Source organism: Oncorhynchus clarkii, chromosome 17, assembly GCF_045791955.1.
Source record: "Oncorhynchus clarkii lewisi isolate Uvic-CL-2024 chromosome 17, UVic_Ocla_1.0, whole genome shotgun sequence".
In the NCBI taxonomy this organism is placed as follows: Eukaryota; Metazoa; Chordata; class Actinopteri; order Salmoniformes; family Salmonidae; genus Oncorhynchus; species Oncorhynchus clarkii.
In genome coordinates this window covers 15,685,450-15,700,861 of record NC_092163.1, presented here as the reverse complement: position 1 = coordinate 15,700,861, position 15,412 = coordinate 15,685,450, and the positions used below count along the sequence as shown (strand labels likewise).

The 15,412-nt window shown below is 41.5% G+C and overlaps 2 protein-coding genes and 1 pseudogene across 8 annotated transcripts in view; 1 reads left to right on the top strand and 2 right to left on the bottom strand.

Annotated features, from left to right (window-relative positions):
• LOC139370327 (patatin-like phospholipase domain-containing protein 6) overlaps positions 1-2,473 on the bottom strand; it is a 34,627-nt gene extending 32,154 nt beyond the window's left edge. For all 6 annotated transcript variants that reach the window (XR_011627126.1, XM_071109733.1, XM_071109737.1 and 3 more), the window contains exon 1: positions 2,375-2,473. The gene's annotated coding sequence lies outside the window, so the exon portion shown is untranslated. The remainder of the gene's footprint in view (positions 1-2,374) is intronic.
• A 752-nt stretch (positions 2,474-3,225) lies between these two features.
• On the top strand, positions 3,226-3,953 carry LOC139369350 (uncharacterized; annotated as a pseudogene).
• A 7,849-nt stretch (positions 3,954-11,802) lies between these two features.
• Positions 11,803-13,956, bottom strand: LOC139370333 (homeobox protein MSH-C-like). 2 transcript variants are annotated; one of them, XM_071109754.1, is made up of 2 exons: positions 13,496-13,956; positions 11,803-12,980 (listed from the first exon to the last, which is right to left on the bottom strand). In XM_071109754.1, the coding sequence occupies exons 1-2, from the start codon at positions 13,929-13,931 to the stop codon at positions 12,565-12,567; spliced, it is 852 nt and encodes a 283-aa protein (XP_070965855.1). In that variant the 5' UTR covers positions 13,932-13,956; the 3' UTR covers positions 11,803-12,564. The 2 variants fall into 2 exon arrangements, with proteins under 2 accessions (XP_070965855.1, XP_070965856.1); XM_071109755.1 differs by having other exon boundaries at positions 12,565-12,976; positions 13,492-13,956.
• Between the last annotated feature and the right edge of the window lie 1,456 nt (positions 13,957-15,412).

The window sequence follows — 15,412 nt, the reverse complement described above, 5'->3', positions numbered from 1 at the left end:
ATAGCCTGTCACAAACAGACCTGAAACAGGACGAGTAGCATCAAGGTCTATTCTCTCTCATCCTACACCATTCATTTGTGTTTGACTCACTTAACCAACTGCTGAAGCAAAACTGTAAGTACCCAAACTACTGAATATCCCTATGTTTATGAATGCCCATTTTAATGAAATACCATGGTAAACTAGGCCTAGCCGTGATTCCACCCAGCCAAGCGGTACTGTCTGGCTCTGGAAACATCACATGCTCTGCTGGTCTGTGCTGTATAGACAACAAGGAGGCCCAGGGTTAATCATATAGAATGGAAAACATACACGTTTCCATTGGCTCATCATGACATTTTCCCTGCCCCTCACACACAGCTGCCAGTGCTAGGCTTTGGTCGTGGACAGAACGTGCTCTCGAAGGATGAAATACAATCAATCAGGCAAACATAAAGTACTGCGTGTCCAATGATCCCAAGAGCGAGTGTCCGTGTCCCTTCACGCCACCTCAGTGAACATTAAGGGTTGTCAGTGTATATACACTATTGTGTAACACGTAGGCCCATGCTAACTCTATTGCATTCATTGCGCTCTACTACTACAAGGCTAGCAGAATTATTACAGAGTAATAAGATCACTGTCAGTGAAAAGAGTAAATGTTACAAATCTCCTCTAGCAGAAGCAGACACTAGAACTGTCTCTCTCACACTCTCCGGTAACTCCTCCATATAGCTGGGTGGCTATTCCCATTGTCCTCATAAAAACAATGCTGCCAGTGTTGATGTCCCAAGGCCAGGCATGGACTAACTCCCTTTCCCTCTCTCATCATTCCTCCTCCACTCACACCAGGAGCAAGAATAGCACAACCAAGCCCGTTTTATTTACGTACACTGCACATTCTGGGACAGGGATTAACACCACCAACAACAGCCTATAGCATGTTGTTTCTACTGGGTCAGCCTGTCAGACCCTAGAGAACAGACAAAACGACTGTGGGGACAATGGACTGGAACATAGGCTAGGCCTACTAGATTGCTCAAATGAATTGGTCTTGCCCTTTTTGCGTGCTTCGTTTCAGATAACTATACAACAATACACGGCTTACTGATTTGGCTTGAACATGTTTTATTGCAGATAAGGATGGCATCGTTACTGTGGCATGGCAGTTGGGCAATGCAGCAACGACAGAAACTACATGAACTGTGACTTAGCCAACTTTCTGTGATGAGCAATAACTAGGGTCATAGAGAACAGAAACCTGCACACGCATAGGGCCCGACTTGACCGTTGCTCTCTAAAAAGTCTATAAATTAGCATGAACCATATTACCGTTTTCAAATGTGTAGGTTAAAACTACTTTATAGCTCGTGTGACATGAATTAGTAGCTCATGAGTCGCGTGAACCGTAGCAGGACAGTGTGGCAATAGTAGGTCAGCTCGGATGTCTGTCAAAATAGTTGTTGCATAATTCGCAACCCTGGCGTGTGGTGTTGCATTACTAGTCCTCATTAATCACCTGGTCGGCCCTTTTAGTAGCTATAAAGAGCCATTTGTAAACAGAGAAGTCGGGACAGGGCCTGTCCGATGAATTGATGGTGACAGAGAGGGTTGTCTTTCTCCACATCAAATCGATCGTGCCTCAACTCGTTCATTTGAATCTAATGTAGCCGCATTCTCGTTCGGACCTGCGCAAACCGTGGGTGTGTTTTTGCGCAGAGTACGGTAATGAAACTGGTGAAGTTATGCTAATTTCGTGTCTAGGCACTGATCTACCTTAGCAGTACTACAGGGCCAAACATGTTCTGGAAAGCCCATTAGAAACTTGAACTCAATTAAGTAATCTCATTATTTTGTAGCTAGTTAGCTAGGTACATAGCTAACAGTTACAATGTGTGCCTCTACACCACAATTCAGTAGCCTGGTTACAGTATAGCTAGCTAAGTTGACACGCTTTGAAACAGCAGGCAAGCATCATACACCTCGCTAGCTAGCCGTTAACTATGGTCCCCTCTAGTTAGCAGTGGCATATGATGACGGATAACGCCAACACAACAGCTAACGTTAGATCGTTGTTTACGATGAGACCAACCAGCCGTAGAAAAAAATCTAATTTAATGTACAAATACAGTCGCTTTCGAATTCCACCAAGTCGGCCCGTGTAGAAAAGCCACCAGAATCTGGTTAATGCAAAGATGCTGTCTTTTGACCTCCGCAGGGACAGTGCTTATTGATTGACATGCTCGGCACAGCCCGCGCACTATCTGGACATTGGTGACACAATCTCTAACACAAAGACTCATACATATGTCAATTTATGCAGCTAGACATACCTCCCACTAGCAATTACATTATATTTATTGACCTGTTAAGTGAAAACAATAACCGCCCTTACCTGAACTGCGTGTTTCTCGTCAATCTTTACAGTACTGTCAAATAACACCAATAGCGGAAATTATCTGTATCATAACTCCTCCTATTTTTATTCTACACGAGCCGCAGGCCAATCAACAATCTGATATTGTGGATATCTAATCCAATCTGCATTCAGGGATGAAATGTCGCAACATAGCCCGCCTACCTTTAGATGAGAGAAGTAGCCAATCGAGCTGCAAGGTTGAGAAGGGGACGCTATAAATAGACCTGTGATTGGCGAGGTGTATATGACTGACGATTACACTAACCAGTAACAAGAGACAACAAATCAAAAATGTACTGTACAATGTTTATTATCATGCATGATTTTAGTAAATTAATATTGATAACTGAACACTCACGTTAGCTGCTAATAAAATATTTATGATGGATCCTTGAACCTGACTACAAACTAATGACAATACATCTCAATCAACTGGGTATGTAGCCCATGACATTGCCCACCTTCTACAGGTGCCATCATTATAATATTAAATTAATGTTTTGTGTCATTTTTAAAAATCAGAATTTTCAGACATCTACCAAGATGTATATTAGATCGAAAAGATAAGGCAACAATTTATCAAATATAATGATATTCCTCAGTATTTAGTATTGAATGGGGGATGATTGATTCAATCACTATTGTTATGGTTTAAAGGCCCTATAACTAGGGTAATGCCACATCCAAAATGCTAGGCCATCTCCTCTTTTCTCTGTAAACCAAGTCACTCGGTCCTCACATGGTCTCTCCTATCATTGCTATGCGGATGACACTCAACTACTCTTCTCCTTCCCCCTTCTGATACCCAGGTGGCGACATGCATCTCTGTGTGCCTGGCCGACATCTCAGCTTGGATGTCGGCCCACCACCTCAAGCTCAACCTCGTCAAAACAGAGCTGCTCTTCCTCCCGGGAAAGGCTTGCCCGCTTCAAGACGTCTCCATCACGGTTGACAAATCCACAGTGTTCCCCTCCAGGAGTGCAAAGAACCTTGGCGTGACCCTGGACAACATCCTGTTGTTCTCTGCAAACATCAAAGCAGTGACTCGTTCCTGTAGTTTCATGCTCTACAACATCCATAGAGTACGACCTTTCCTCACACAGGAAGCGGCGCAGGTCCCAATCCAGGCACTTGTCATCTCCCATCTAGACTGCTGCAACTCTGCTTGGCTGAGCTCCCCGCTTGTGCCATCAAACCCCTGAAACGTATTCAGAATGGCGCAGTCCGTCTGGTGTTCAACCTAAGTTCTGCCATGTCGCCCCGCTCCTCCACATACTCCACTGGCTTCCAGTCAAAGCTCATATAATCTTCAAGGTCCTGACGCTTGCCGACGGAGCAGCAAGGGGAACTGCACCTCCTTTCCTTCAGGCTATGCTCAAACCCTACATCCTAAACCGAGCACTCCGTTCTGCCACCTCTGGTCTCTTGAACCTGCCACCTCTACAGGAGGGCAGCTCCCGCTCAGCCCATTCAAAGCTCTTCTGTCCTGGCACCCCAATGGTGGAACAAGCTTCCCTCTAAAGTCAGGACAGCAAAGTCCCTGCCCATCTTTTGAAACTGTCTGAAACAAACCCCCCCCCCCCCCTCCCAAAATACTATATAAATACTAATAATACTTTGTTGAGGGTAAATGAACATTATACAATTGATGTGTTGTCTCACCTAGCTATCTTAAAATTAATGCACTAATTGTAAGTCACTCTGGATAAGAGGGTCTGCTAAAGGACTAAAATGTAATCCATACAGTAATTCAGCTAACGACAAACAACACTTAAATCATTCACAATACTCATTTCATACATTAGTGCAAATATGAAAAGTGTGCCGTGAGCCGAGGTAACTAAACTCAGCAAAAAAAGAAATGTCCTCTCGCTGTCAACTGCATTCATGTTCAGAAAACTTAACATGTGTAAATATTTGTGTGAACATAACAAGATTAAACAATTGAGACATAAACTGAACAAGTTCCACAGAAATTGAATAATGTGTCCCTGAACAAAGGGGGGGGGGGGGTCAAAAGTAACAGTCAGCATCTTGTGTGGCCACCAGCTGCATTAAGTACTGCAGTGCATCTCCTCCTCATGGACTACACCAGATTTGAAAGTTCTTGCTGTGAGATGTTACCCCACTCTTCCACCAAGGCACCTGCAAGTTCCCGGACATTTCTGAGGGGAATGGCCCTAGCCCTCACCCTCCGATCCAACAGGTCCCAGACGTGCTCAATGGGATTGAGATCCGGGCTCTTGGCTGGCCATGGTAGAACACTGACATTCCTGTCTTGCAGGAAATCCCGCACAGAACGAGCAGAATGGCTGGTGTCATTGTCATGCTGGAGGGTCATGTCAGGATGAGCCTGCAGGAAGGGTACCACATGAGGGAGGAGGATGTCTTCCCTGTAACGCACAGCGTTGAGATTGCCTGCAATGACAACAAGCTCAGTCCGATGATGCTGTGACACACCACCGCAGACCATGACAGACCCTGCACCTCCAAAACGATCCCGCTCCAGAGTACAGGCCTTGGTGTAACGCTCATTCCTTCGATGATAAACGTGAATCCGACCATGAGACAAAACCACGACTTGTCAGAGGAGAGCACTTTTTGCCAGTCCTGTCTGGTCCAGCGACAGTGGGTTTGTGTCCATACGCGACGTTGTTGCCGGTGATGTCTGGTGCCTTACAACAGGCCTACAAGCTCTCAGTCCAGCCTCTCTCAGCCTATTACGGACAGTCTGAGCACTGATGGAGGGATTGTGCGTTCCTGGTGTATCTCAGGCAGTTGTTGCCATCTTGTACCTGTCCCGCAAGTGTGATGTTTGGATGTACCAATCCTGTGCAGGTGTTGTTACACGTGGTCTGCCACTGCTAGGGCAATCAGCTGTTCGTCCTGTCTCCCTTTCTTGGGCTTCTCACAGTACGGACATTGCAATTTATTGCCCTGGTCACATCTGTAGTCCACATGCCTCCTTGCAGCATGCCTAAGGCATGTTCACGCAGATGAGCATGGACCCTGGGCATCTTTCTTTTGGTGTTTTTCAGAGTCAGTAGAAAGGTCTCTTTAGTGTCCTAAGTTTTCAGAACTGTGACCTTAATTGCCTACCGTCTGTAAGCTGTTAGTGTCTGAACGACCGTTCCACAAGTGCATGTTCATTAATTTATGGTTAAATTTATGGTTCATTGAACAATCATGGGAAACCGTGTTTAAAACCCTTTACAATGAAGATCTGTGAAGTTATTTTGATTTTTTTACAAACTATATTTGAAAGACAGTGTCCTGAAAAAGGGACATTTATTTTTTTGCTGAGTTTAGGTATGTGAGTCTAGGTGCCACATTCAACCTGCAGCCAAATACATACATATACTGCCACCCAGTGGTAAAAACTTGTCAGTACACAATAGCGTTTATTATCTGGGACATTCTACCTGGAACATATCTTTTACATGTGTATCGCATTAGTGGAAACTCACACTGTTCTGAAAGCAGGCTGCCGGTTTTGACAAGCAGAAGTGACATTTCGTAACAGGTTAGGTAGTATTACACAGCAGGTTAGGATAATTAACGTGGCAGGTTAGGAGAGGGTTTCTAAAACTCGGTCCTGCCCCCCCCCCCCCCCCCACTTCTCCAGCTGAGAAGACAGGGAGAGGGAGAACAGTGAGGACAGTATGTACTCTCACTCCAGTTTGCAGCGTGTGTGTGTCAGAGAGAGTGAGAGTGAGTCTTCTACTCTATGCATGTATTGGATGGTCACCTGTGTTGAATAATGGAAGATGTGGGCCTTGGATGCCTCCAAGTAGGCAACTGAATTTGTATTCTGAGGGATAGGAAGATAACATTACCTCAGAGCAAAATGCCCAGACAGACACACATTTCAGAGATGAACAGAGTGAAATAAAGTCAAATACGCCTAACATTTAGGGCTATGCGTTTTTCCTGACCATGCACTGCCCATCGAGACAGAGGACTTTAGTGCTCAAAATCCTGTTTTAGCCTGGGCAGCACCATTGAGGACTTTCAACATTTTGAAGTGGTTAACTGGGTGGAACATCCTATGGGTTAAGGAAGGCTCATATAATTCCATCTGGGTCATCAAGAGGAATCAGCCCATGAATGAATTATACTCATTAGCAAACATGAGTATACATCGCCAACCCCTTGGCTTTATATCTGTTCAAACAACACATCCAGGTGGCAGTGTGCAACCATTCAGTTTGTTTACCAACTCATAGTGGTAGTAGAAGATCATGGAGATGGCCTCAATGGCGTTGACTGTGCGCTCACAGCCATAATGGAACAGATACACGAGTCCATTGCCCCATTGGTCCAATATTGCTATTAAATAAAATATTGCTATTAGATCATGTATAAAGTGTACAATTGCGGGAGTTGATATTCTTTGTCTAATATTGTATTTGAAAGTATTTGGTAAATGAGTGCCACTGACTTGGCAGAGATGGCATCGCTACGCATCTTCAAATCAAATCAAATATTATTTGTCATGCTCCGAATACAACAGTGAAATGCTCACTTACAAGCCCTTACCCAACAATGCAGTTTTAAGAAAATACAAACAAAAAGTAAGAGATAAGAATAACAAATAATTAAAGCGCCGCAGTAAATAACAATAGCGGGGCTATATACAGGGGGTACCCGTACAGAGTCAGTGTGTCAATGTGCGGGGGCACCGGTGTTGAGGTAATTATATACATGTAGGTAGAGTTATTAAAGTGGCTATGCATAGATAATAACAGAGAGTAGCAGCAAAGGAGGGTAAATCCATGACTTTTTGCCCGCACACCTTTTGATTTGAACGAGACCTTCCACACACATTTTCCCATTGATGTATTTTACCATTTTAAAACACAATACAACCACACGTGTAGATACAGTACCATGCCATTAAAGTCACTGAGGATTGACACAAAAAGTTTAAACGTATTTCCATTGTGGTATACACAACATTAGAACATGGAAACAAAATACATCTCATAAATAGGGACGAAACCGTAAAAGGAATAAAATAGATGACCATGTAACGTTCATTGAAAACAATTATACTTTCTTTAAGCCTGTAGTTTTAAAGCATTTTGCCCATAAACCATTTCTTAAGGTGTATCTTGGGGACTTTTAACGTAGGAATTGATATTATATGGTACACCATTCCATTCCTCTGCACCAGTGTTAAGGAAATTGCTTTTTTTCCAGACATACTCCTATAGCGCAGCGGTCTGACATTGCCAACGTTGGCTTTGGTGTGATGGCTATGAGAGTCAAATCAATTGAAATTGTATTTGTCACATGCGCCGAATACAACAGGTGAAATGCTTACTCATCACCCCTTAACCAACAATGCAGTTTTAAGAAACATATGTGTTAAGTAAAAATCAAAATAACAAATAATTAAAGAGCAGCTGTAAAATAACAGTAGAGAGGCTATATACAGGGGGTACCGGTATGTACTGGGGGCACATGTTAGTCGAGGTAATTGAGGTAATATGTACATGTAGGTAGAGTTAAAGTGACTATGCATAGATAATAAACAGAGAGTAGCAGCAGCGTAAAGGGGGGAGGGCAATGAAAATAGTCCGGGTAGCCATTTGATTAGCTGTTCAGGAGTCTTATATAAGAAGCTATTTGGACCTAGACTTGGCGCTCCGGTACCGCTTGCTGTGCGGTAGCAGAGAGAAGTCTATGACTAGGGTGGCTGGATGATTTGTCAATTTTTAGGGCCTTCCTTTTCCTCCAACACACTGCCTGGTATAGAGGTCATCTAATGAAATTAAAATAACCAGACATGTAACCGAGGCCATGGTCATGTATTTTAAATGTTTTTATTTTACCCTTATTTAACTAGGCAAGTCAGTTAAGAACAAATTCTTATTTTCAATGACGGCCTTGGAACAGTGAGTTACCTGCCTTGTTCAGGGGCAGAACGGACAGATTTGTACCTTGTCAGCTCGGGGATTCGATCTTGCGACCTTTGGGTTACTAGTCCAACATATAACTTTAAAAACCATCAACAGTTCGATCTGCACCACCCAGAGATAAACCGGAAGCCAGTTCAGTTTCCTGAAACGATTAGGACCAATGTGCGTCCTACAGCTGAGCTTGAGGATACTTTTCATTAGTTTGTTTTGGGACGTTTGAAGCTTGAACCATAAGATACAAGCATAGTCATAGTGGCACTGGATCGGAGATGTTGTCAGGGTCCTCATAGTCTCCGTATCCAGAAACATGGCTACTCTTGCCAAAACACTTTGTCCTGGAGTAAACCTTTTATGACCTTCAGAACCATTAGTTCACCTGTCATGTGTTGGTCCAGTTAACATCCCAAGTATGTAACATAGCATCTTTCCCTCACCGCTACATCATTACACTTGACTGAGAAGTTGGAAGATTTTCTCACTTTGTGTTTGCAACCAAACAGGATACATTCTCTCTTGCCTAAATGCAGAGAGTCTGTTGTCAGATAACCACTTACTGACTTTAGATAGTTGGCTGCTTAGGGTCTTTTCAACATTCTCCTTATTCTAATGGCAGAATCATCCGCACACCGGAACAGAGGGCATGAACAGGCAACATCCATGATATCCAAATTATACTTTTAACCATGTTTTGAGGCTATATAGTGTTTGTTGACATTTTCTTTGTAAAACTATCTAATATTTTGGGTTCTGAAGGGGTACAACAGTTGAATTAAGCTAATGAGGCATTTATAAGTTATGTTCTTCAAGGATCAATGGGTACATATCATTAATTTATAAGTCCAAAAATAGATGTAGTTTAGACCCATTCATGTTTTAATATGTTGTAGCTTAGAGCCTATTACATCATCTGAGGTTTTAGTGTTGTGCCCGCCATCGATTGAGACAAAACATGCTCTTGAATACAGTGTGGGTGTCATGCTTCGGCTGAGAAATGTACTAAAATGGGAGTACAATTTATTTATTTTTACCCATTTTTTTTCTCCCCAATTTCGTGATTACTATCTTGTCTCATAGCTGCAACTCCCCAACCGGCTCGACAAAAGGCCGAGTCACGCGTCCTCCAAAAATATGACTAGCCTGACCTAGTTTGGGAAAACCCTGGTGTAAAGGAATAGAAATAGAATGGACCTATGATTGAAATGACACCCACCCTGTGTACTCAAGAGCATGCTGTGTCTCAAACAATGGCCGGCACAACACAAAAACATCAGATGATGTAAAGTGGGGTTTAAGCTACAACATATGGAAATATGAAAAATATCAAGAGTTAATGAGTTTTTAGATAATTGACGTTAAAGGTTAAAATGTCAATTTTGTATAAAAAAAAAACATTTTGACAACCCCGTTTGCAAGCTTTTAAATTATATTAAACTCAACCGTTTATCGTTTCCAGTGATGACGACATGGATGTCTCATGGTATGTGGTAAGGTATGCAAAATTAGTCAACTTTGAGTACCTTTATCACCTAAATGTTTTGGCATTCAGGTCCAAAAAGTCCCTTTCTGACCAATTCTTCCATGGACAAACATGTATGGAAAGTTTTGTTAAATCAAGGGATGCTGTCAAAGTGACCGAATTCAAATGGATTTACCCAGGAGAAATGCCAAGACACGTGATGTATTCAGTTGGGTATTGCTATTGGGTTTGCCAAGCTGTACTGCTGTCAAGAAACAATGTGGTGACACTCGAAACAGCCACATGTCTTGAATTGTACAAGCATGCCAACGATTGTATATTTCTTCTGCAGGTGAGCAAAACGCTGTTTAATCATTGCAAGCACTAATGTAAAACGTAACTGCATTTTCAATGCTAACTCTGCAAACTAAACGTTCGACAACCTTGCAAGTTGTTAGTACCAATATTACAGCCATGGTCGGAATGCAAACACATGAGATTTCAGACGAACGCCTACGTGTGGAAAATGTTATAATTATATGCCGTGCAGGACAAGCACACGTTGCATGGTATAATATTTCCAGAAATGACATGGCTACAAAAACGTTTTATTTACAATACTTGAATTGACAAAATACCTCGAACACGTCCATGTGTTTACCCACACTGCGCAGCTGTGGAAGTGCTTATATTTCTTTGGTGCATCCATTGGTCGGGAAACAAATAATGAGTGTATATCGCCTACTACCGTGTTGGAGTGTGAGGTGGTTCCAACATGAGGACCCTTACGCACTACTCCAGAATCACGACGGGTTTCTTGGAAATTGTCATATTTCAGAAATACTGAACATCCTCCCAATTTCGCTAAAGTTCCCTAGGCTACTTGGTGGTGAAAAATGCCATATCATTTCAAAAGTGTAGCCTAAACCACCATGGGAGAAATGAAGACCACAATGATCACTTGTTGAGTAGGCCTATACGAAATGCTTGGTCATTGATGATACAACGGTTAAGAAATAGATTGAATAATAGTGGTTGAAATCTACTGTTATTGTGTTTAATATGACAGATGAATAAAACAACCATAGCATCCAAACGCCATTGGTAGTTTCAACTACCGTTTAGCTTATCAAATGGCCACAAGACACAAATAAAACAATATATCAAGGAAAAATCTTATGAAAGCGTATGATTATGGTGGTAGTGATGGGCATATTACAACAGCCGCACAAGTCTAGTCTTGTGAAGGTAGCCTATAATTTCCGTTTTTCTTGTCAAAGTAGGCCTAATTCGCACAACAATTAAATTGTTAAGAAACATATATATAGCCTAAGGATATTGTTCGTTTAAACATTGCAAGTATCAAGAAAACTTTTTGCCGTTTTTGTTGCAGCAATTTACAATTTCAGTCGTCATAGATGAACGAATTATACACATTTTATTCAAAATAGATGGAGGCTAAATACTGAACCTTGAAATTAGAAATTGTTCTCACATTTCAAATGAAGAGAAAATGAGGAGAAAATGTAGACCTACATTGGTTCCTGTCAAGTCAATTTTCCCTTTCAATCTTGATGTTCACCATGTGGTGTAATACGTGTAATCAGTGTTCATTGACCGAGACAAAAGCATTTCAACAGAAGTTTAAATTATAATGTTTATTTACTGAGCTCAGTTTTTACAGGTATAAGTGAATAATTAAAATAAGAGCATGTATGTACACAGTACAGATACAGAGATATTTAATAAATATCAATATTCCTGCGTCTTCTTCCATCAGAGTTGCAGGACACGTGAACACTATTTACAATGATATTATTTATATTTCTTGAAAATAAAATCAATTTTATATCATACAAATATCCCATTTGTAATTGGTCTTAAGGCCTCTCATAGTGAAAAAGTACAAATCGTTTATGCACATTTGTTTTCTAAAGTAATATTTCACACCATGAAAATCAACCGGATTTACAGAGCTTGCAACTGGAAAAAATGCGGCAAATGTACACATGCATAATTCTGTCGGTCATGATTTTTCATAATTGTATGCACGTACAATTGAGTGTGAAAAATCGTCAATGTTGAACAAATGACAGACATTTTACAGTTCAAGTAAGCTTTTCGAGAGCTCAAAATAGGCCTAGTTGGTATTTGAAGGCACTTTCAATAAGGCTGTTTTAAGTACTTTTTCGTTGCATGGCGCACAGGGCTATATATTATGCACGAGGATATTGCCGTTGTCTAGTCCTGTTAAATTACATAAACTTAATGTTAATTCCCCCCTTTGTGTATAATCGAAATGGATACAAAACAATGTATAGATCTAGTGATCAATTACACACGCTGCAAGTGGCAAACGGGTTGTGTTTTAAGGCCTCACGTGCATCAACAACTTGGCCATTGATAATTGCTCAACTATCAGAAATCGCTATCGGAAATATACAAAATAAGGCCTACAGGCCTTTGATATAAAATGATCTTGCAATCACCATCCTTCAATCAACAATGTGGCCAACATTTGGCTAAGCATATCTAGGCATGAGAACCCTAGATTGTCCCACAAGTATTGGCCTATTTGACTTTAATGAGCGTATACAACATATATCTAAAAATGATCTCTGTCGCGTAGACAAATATAGGCCTATGGGCTTTCTGGGAAATTTTGCCTTTCTGGAAAAAATATATATCCATGTTTCAGACAGGGAGTAAAGTTAAGTGTTGCAACCATGTTTGAAGACATACAAATGACATGTAATTTTCTCTCAAATGTAAATACACAATCTAGGTCAAGACAAATAATACATTCCATAGGTGACAGGTCCACCGAAGAGTCCCGGAACAGGTAAAGTGGGCCTGGGGTAGGCGTTAGAATGTCCATAGAGAGATGGAGAGCCCATGTGCGCTCCCAGGGGGAATGGCAGAGCAAAGGCAGGTAGCATGGGTTTCGACGCCAGTTTGTACTTTTCCAACTCGGCCTCCTGAAGTCTCTTGGCTTTAGCCCTTCTGTTTTGGAACCAGATTTTGACCTGGGTCTCGGTCAAATTGAGGGAGTTGGAGAATTCGGCTCGCTCTGCAATGGAGAGGTACTGCTTTTGTCGGAACTTCCTTTCCAGAGCGAGCAGCTGGGAGGTAGTGAAAGGCGTTCTAGGTTTTCGGTTGTTTTTATGTTTCCTTAAAGGACATGGAGGTGGACTTAAGCTTCCTGGGGGGACAAATAAATTAAAAAGTATTGTTATTAAATGAAAAACTCAAGGACTGCTGACCCTTCAAAACAACACATTTCACAGCGCCTATGTGACAATAAAACGTATTTTTTTCTTCACAATTAGTCTCACCAAACAACGTATACATTTTAAGGACATTGCCATAAGGTTTATTCCTGCACCGTGGCTTTTAATGGATAGGCCTACCAATTTCCCAATTCTAAAAATAGGCCTATGACAAACTTTGTCTAATGGTGCAGAGTTTAGACCTATCAGGCTACTCGTAATTACATTGTATTATTAGACTGATATAGGGACATTTCGAGGCAAATTCTAGAGATTTTTGGATAGACAGGCACGACCACACTGATGACAACATATGTGATCTACTATGTGAGGTAATAACGATCTAATACATCAATAATAAGACTAATAATAGAGAAACTACTGCAATATATTATTAGTATAATAGACAAACAATAGGGAATAGTTGGCCTAATTAGCAGGGACTTACGGGGGGGAGTCGAGAAAGATGAAGTCTGGAACCAAGTGCTCTGGTCTTTCTCACAAAAATCTTGATTGTCGTCATTCTGACAGTCCGAAACGCTCTGCGAGCTTTCTGGGGAAACTTTCCTCTCTACGTAAAAAGTCCTTGGAGAAAACTGTTCGGTGATCTGCACCGCCGCCGCCACAGGCTTCGGTTGAACGAGACCCGAATCCGAAGAGGGAGAAGAATAGTAAGTCCTGCAGGTTGTTTTCTTGGAAATCAATGATTCGACGCTGAATGGAAGACTGCTCGTCTTACTTTTGTATCCTTTGTCGGTTGTCATATCTTTGGGTTGAAGTTCCTCACACTCCGTATCCGACTGTTCTTTCTGGTGGAGTTTAATCTCGTGGGACGGAGACCCCGGTAGGCCAACGGGATTCATCTCAAAGGGGTACGGGGCCATACACCTCCGCCTGGCCAGCTCAGGAAAATCGAATCGCTTGCGAGAGTATAGCGTCTGGTGCTGTCCTCGCTGTCAGAATATTGCCCAGTAGCTCAACTCACTAGATGGGGTCGTCTATAAAAGGGCAGTACGTGTTCCCCTCTCCGCGCCGTCCAATCATCGTCTCAACTCGGCCTCGTGACGTTCCCAGCTCTCCTTTCCTCCGTCCCCATTGGCCCTCTGCCTTCCAAGAGACATCAAGAGGGCCTTTGAAAGCAACAAGAAGTTTTAATCATACAGACCCCGTGCGGAGCTGGTGCATTGATAGCTCAAGGTTTTTTTTTGTCTCCGCGGAACACAAAGTAGACCAATTTTAGCGCAATTAACCAGTGGGGAGGCCTCATGAGTATTTACATCCATTAGTTGAGCACTTATTGGAACCTTTAAATTAATTAATTTCGCACCCGAGAACGTTGTGATAAGATACAGAAGAATGCAAGGTTATAAAGGAATCCTTCTAAAGAATTAAATAGGCTCAAATAAAATAGGAGAAATGACAAAAAATAAGGAAATACACAAATATACAAATAAATTGAAACTCATTCAAATATTAAAAGTCATATAAACATTTATGAACAGACATAATGGAGAAATACATCGATTTGCTATGACTGTTTGTCACACAGCATTACGCCAATTTAAAGGCTGTCATGGACTTTTTTAAAGTTTACAATAGGCTCGGTTGAGAAGCAACAGGCGTTTTTTCTTCAGGTCAAACGATTTAATAAGCCAGACAAGTTGTGTTGTGGAAGGCGCCAGCCTCGGCGGGATCAAAAAGGAAGCTACCTCGGGGAGAAAAGGGAACGGTTAACTCCACTTAACCAGTTGTCCTCAAAATATTTTTCATAGTCCAGTGCATAGCTGCAGGAAGGAGGCACAACCACTGACATTAAAGACGGTTTCATTTCTTGGAAGAAGAGAACAAACATACTTGATCGGGTGATAAGAGGGGCAGTATTTCAAAAATGTTTTTGAAAATGATCATATTCCCACAGAAAGGATACACATCGAGCAACATTGAAATTAAAATAGATTTAAAAACAAAAATACAAACGTTGGAATATTTGGCATTTGCCATCAAATACCTTCCACAAAGTAAAAGAAAAAACATACATTTTAAAGGGACAATTAACAGCTTTTTAAAAATACTTTAAATATTAGAAAAAACAAAACATTTACTTGACAGTTTCGAATATCTGTGTAGTCCTGGCCTGATTTCATATTTGTAGACCTAGTTGTTTCTTATCACAAAACATTATTTCGTAGCACTTTAAAGTGGCAGCATAGGCCTTATGTGACCACATATTATTTGAACATTAATGCCTTTGATTGAAGTGCCACCAGTACGCAAAATAAGCTCTTAAAGTTTAGTCTCTCATTTCCTTCAGGGGCGTTGTAACATAATGATTCTCTCAGACATTCTCCTTCACTAAAATCATCAC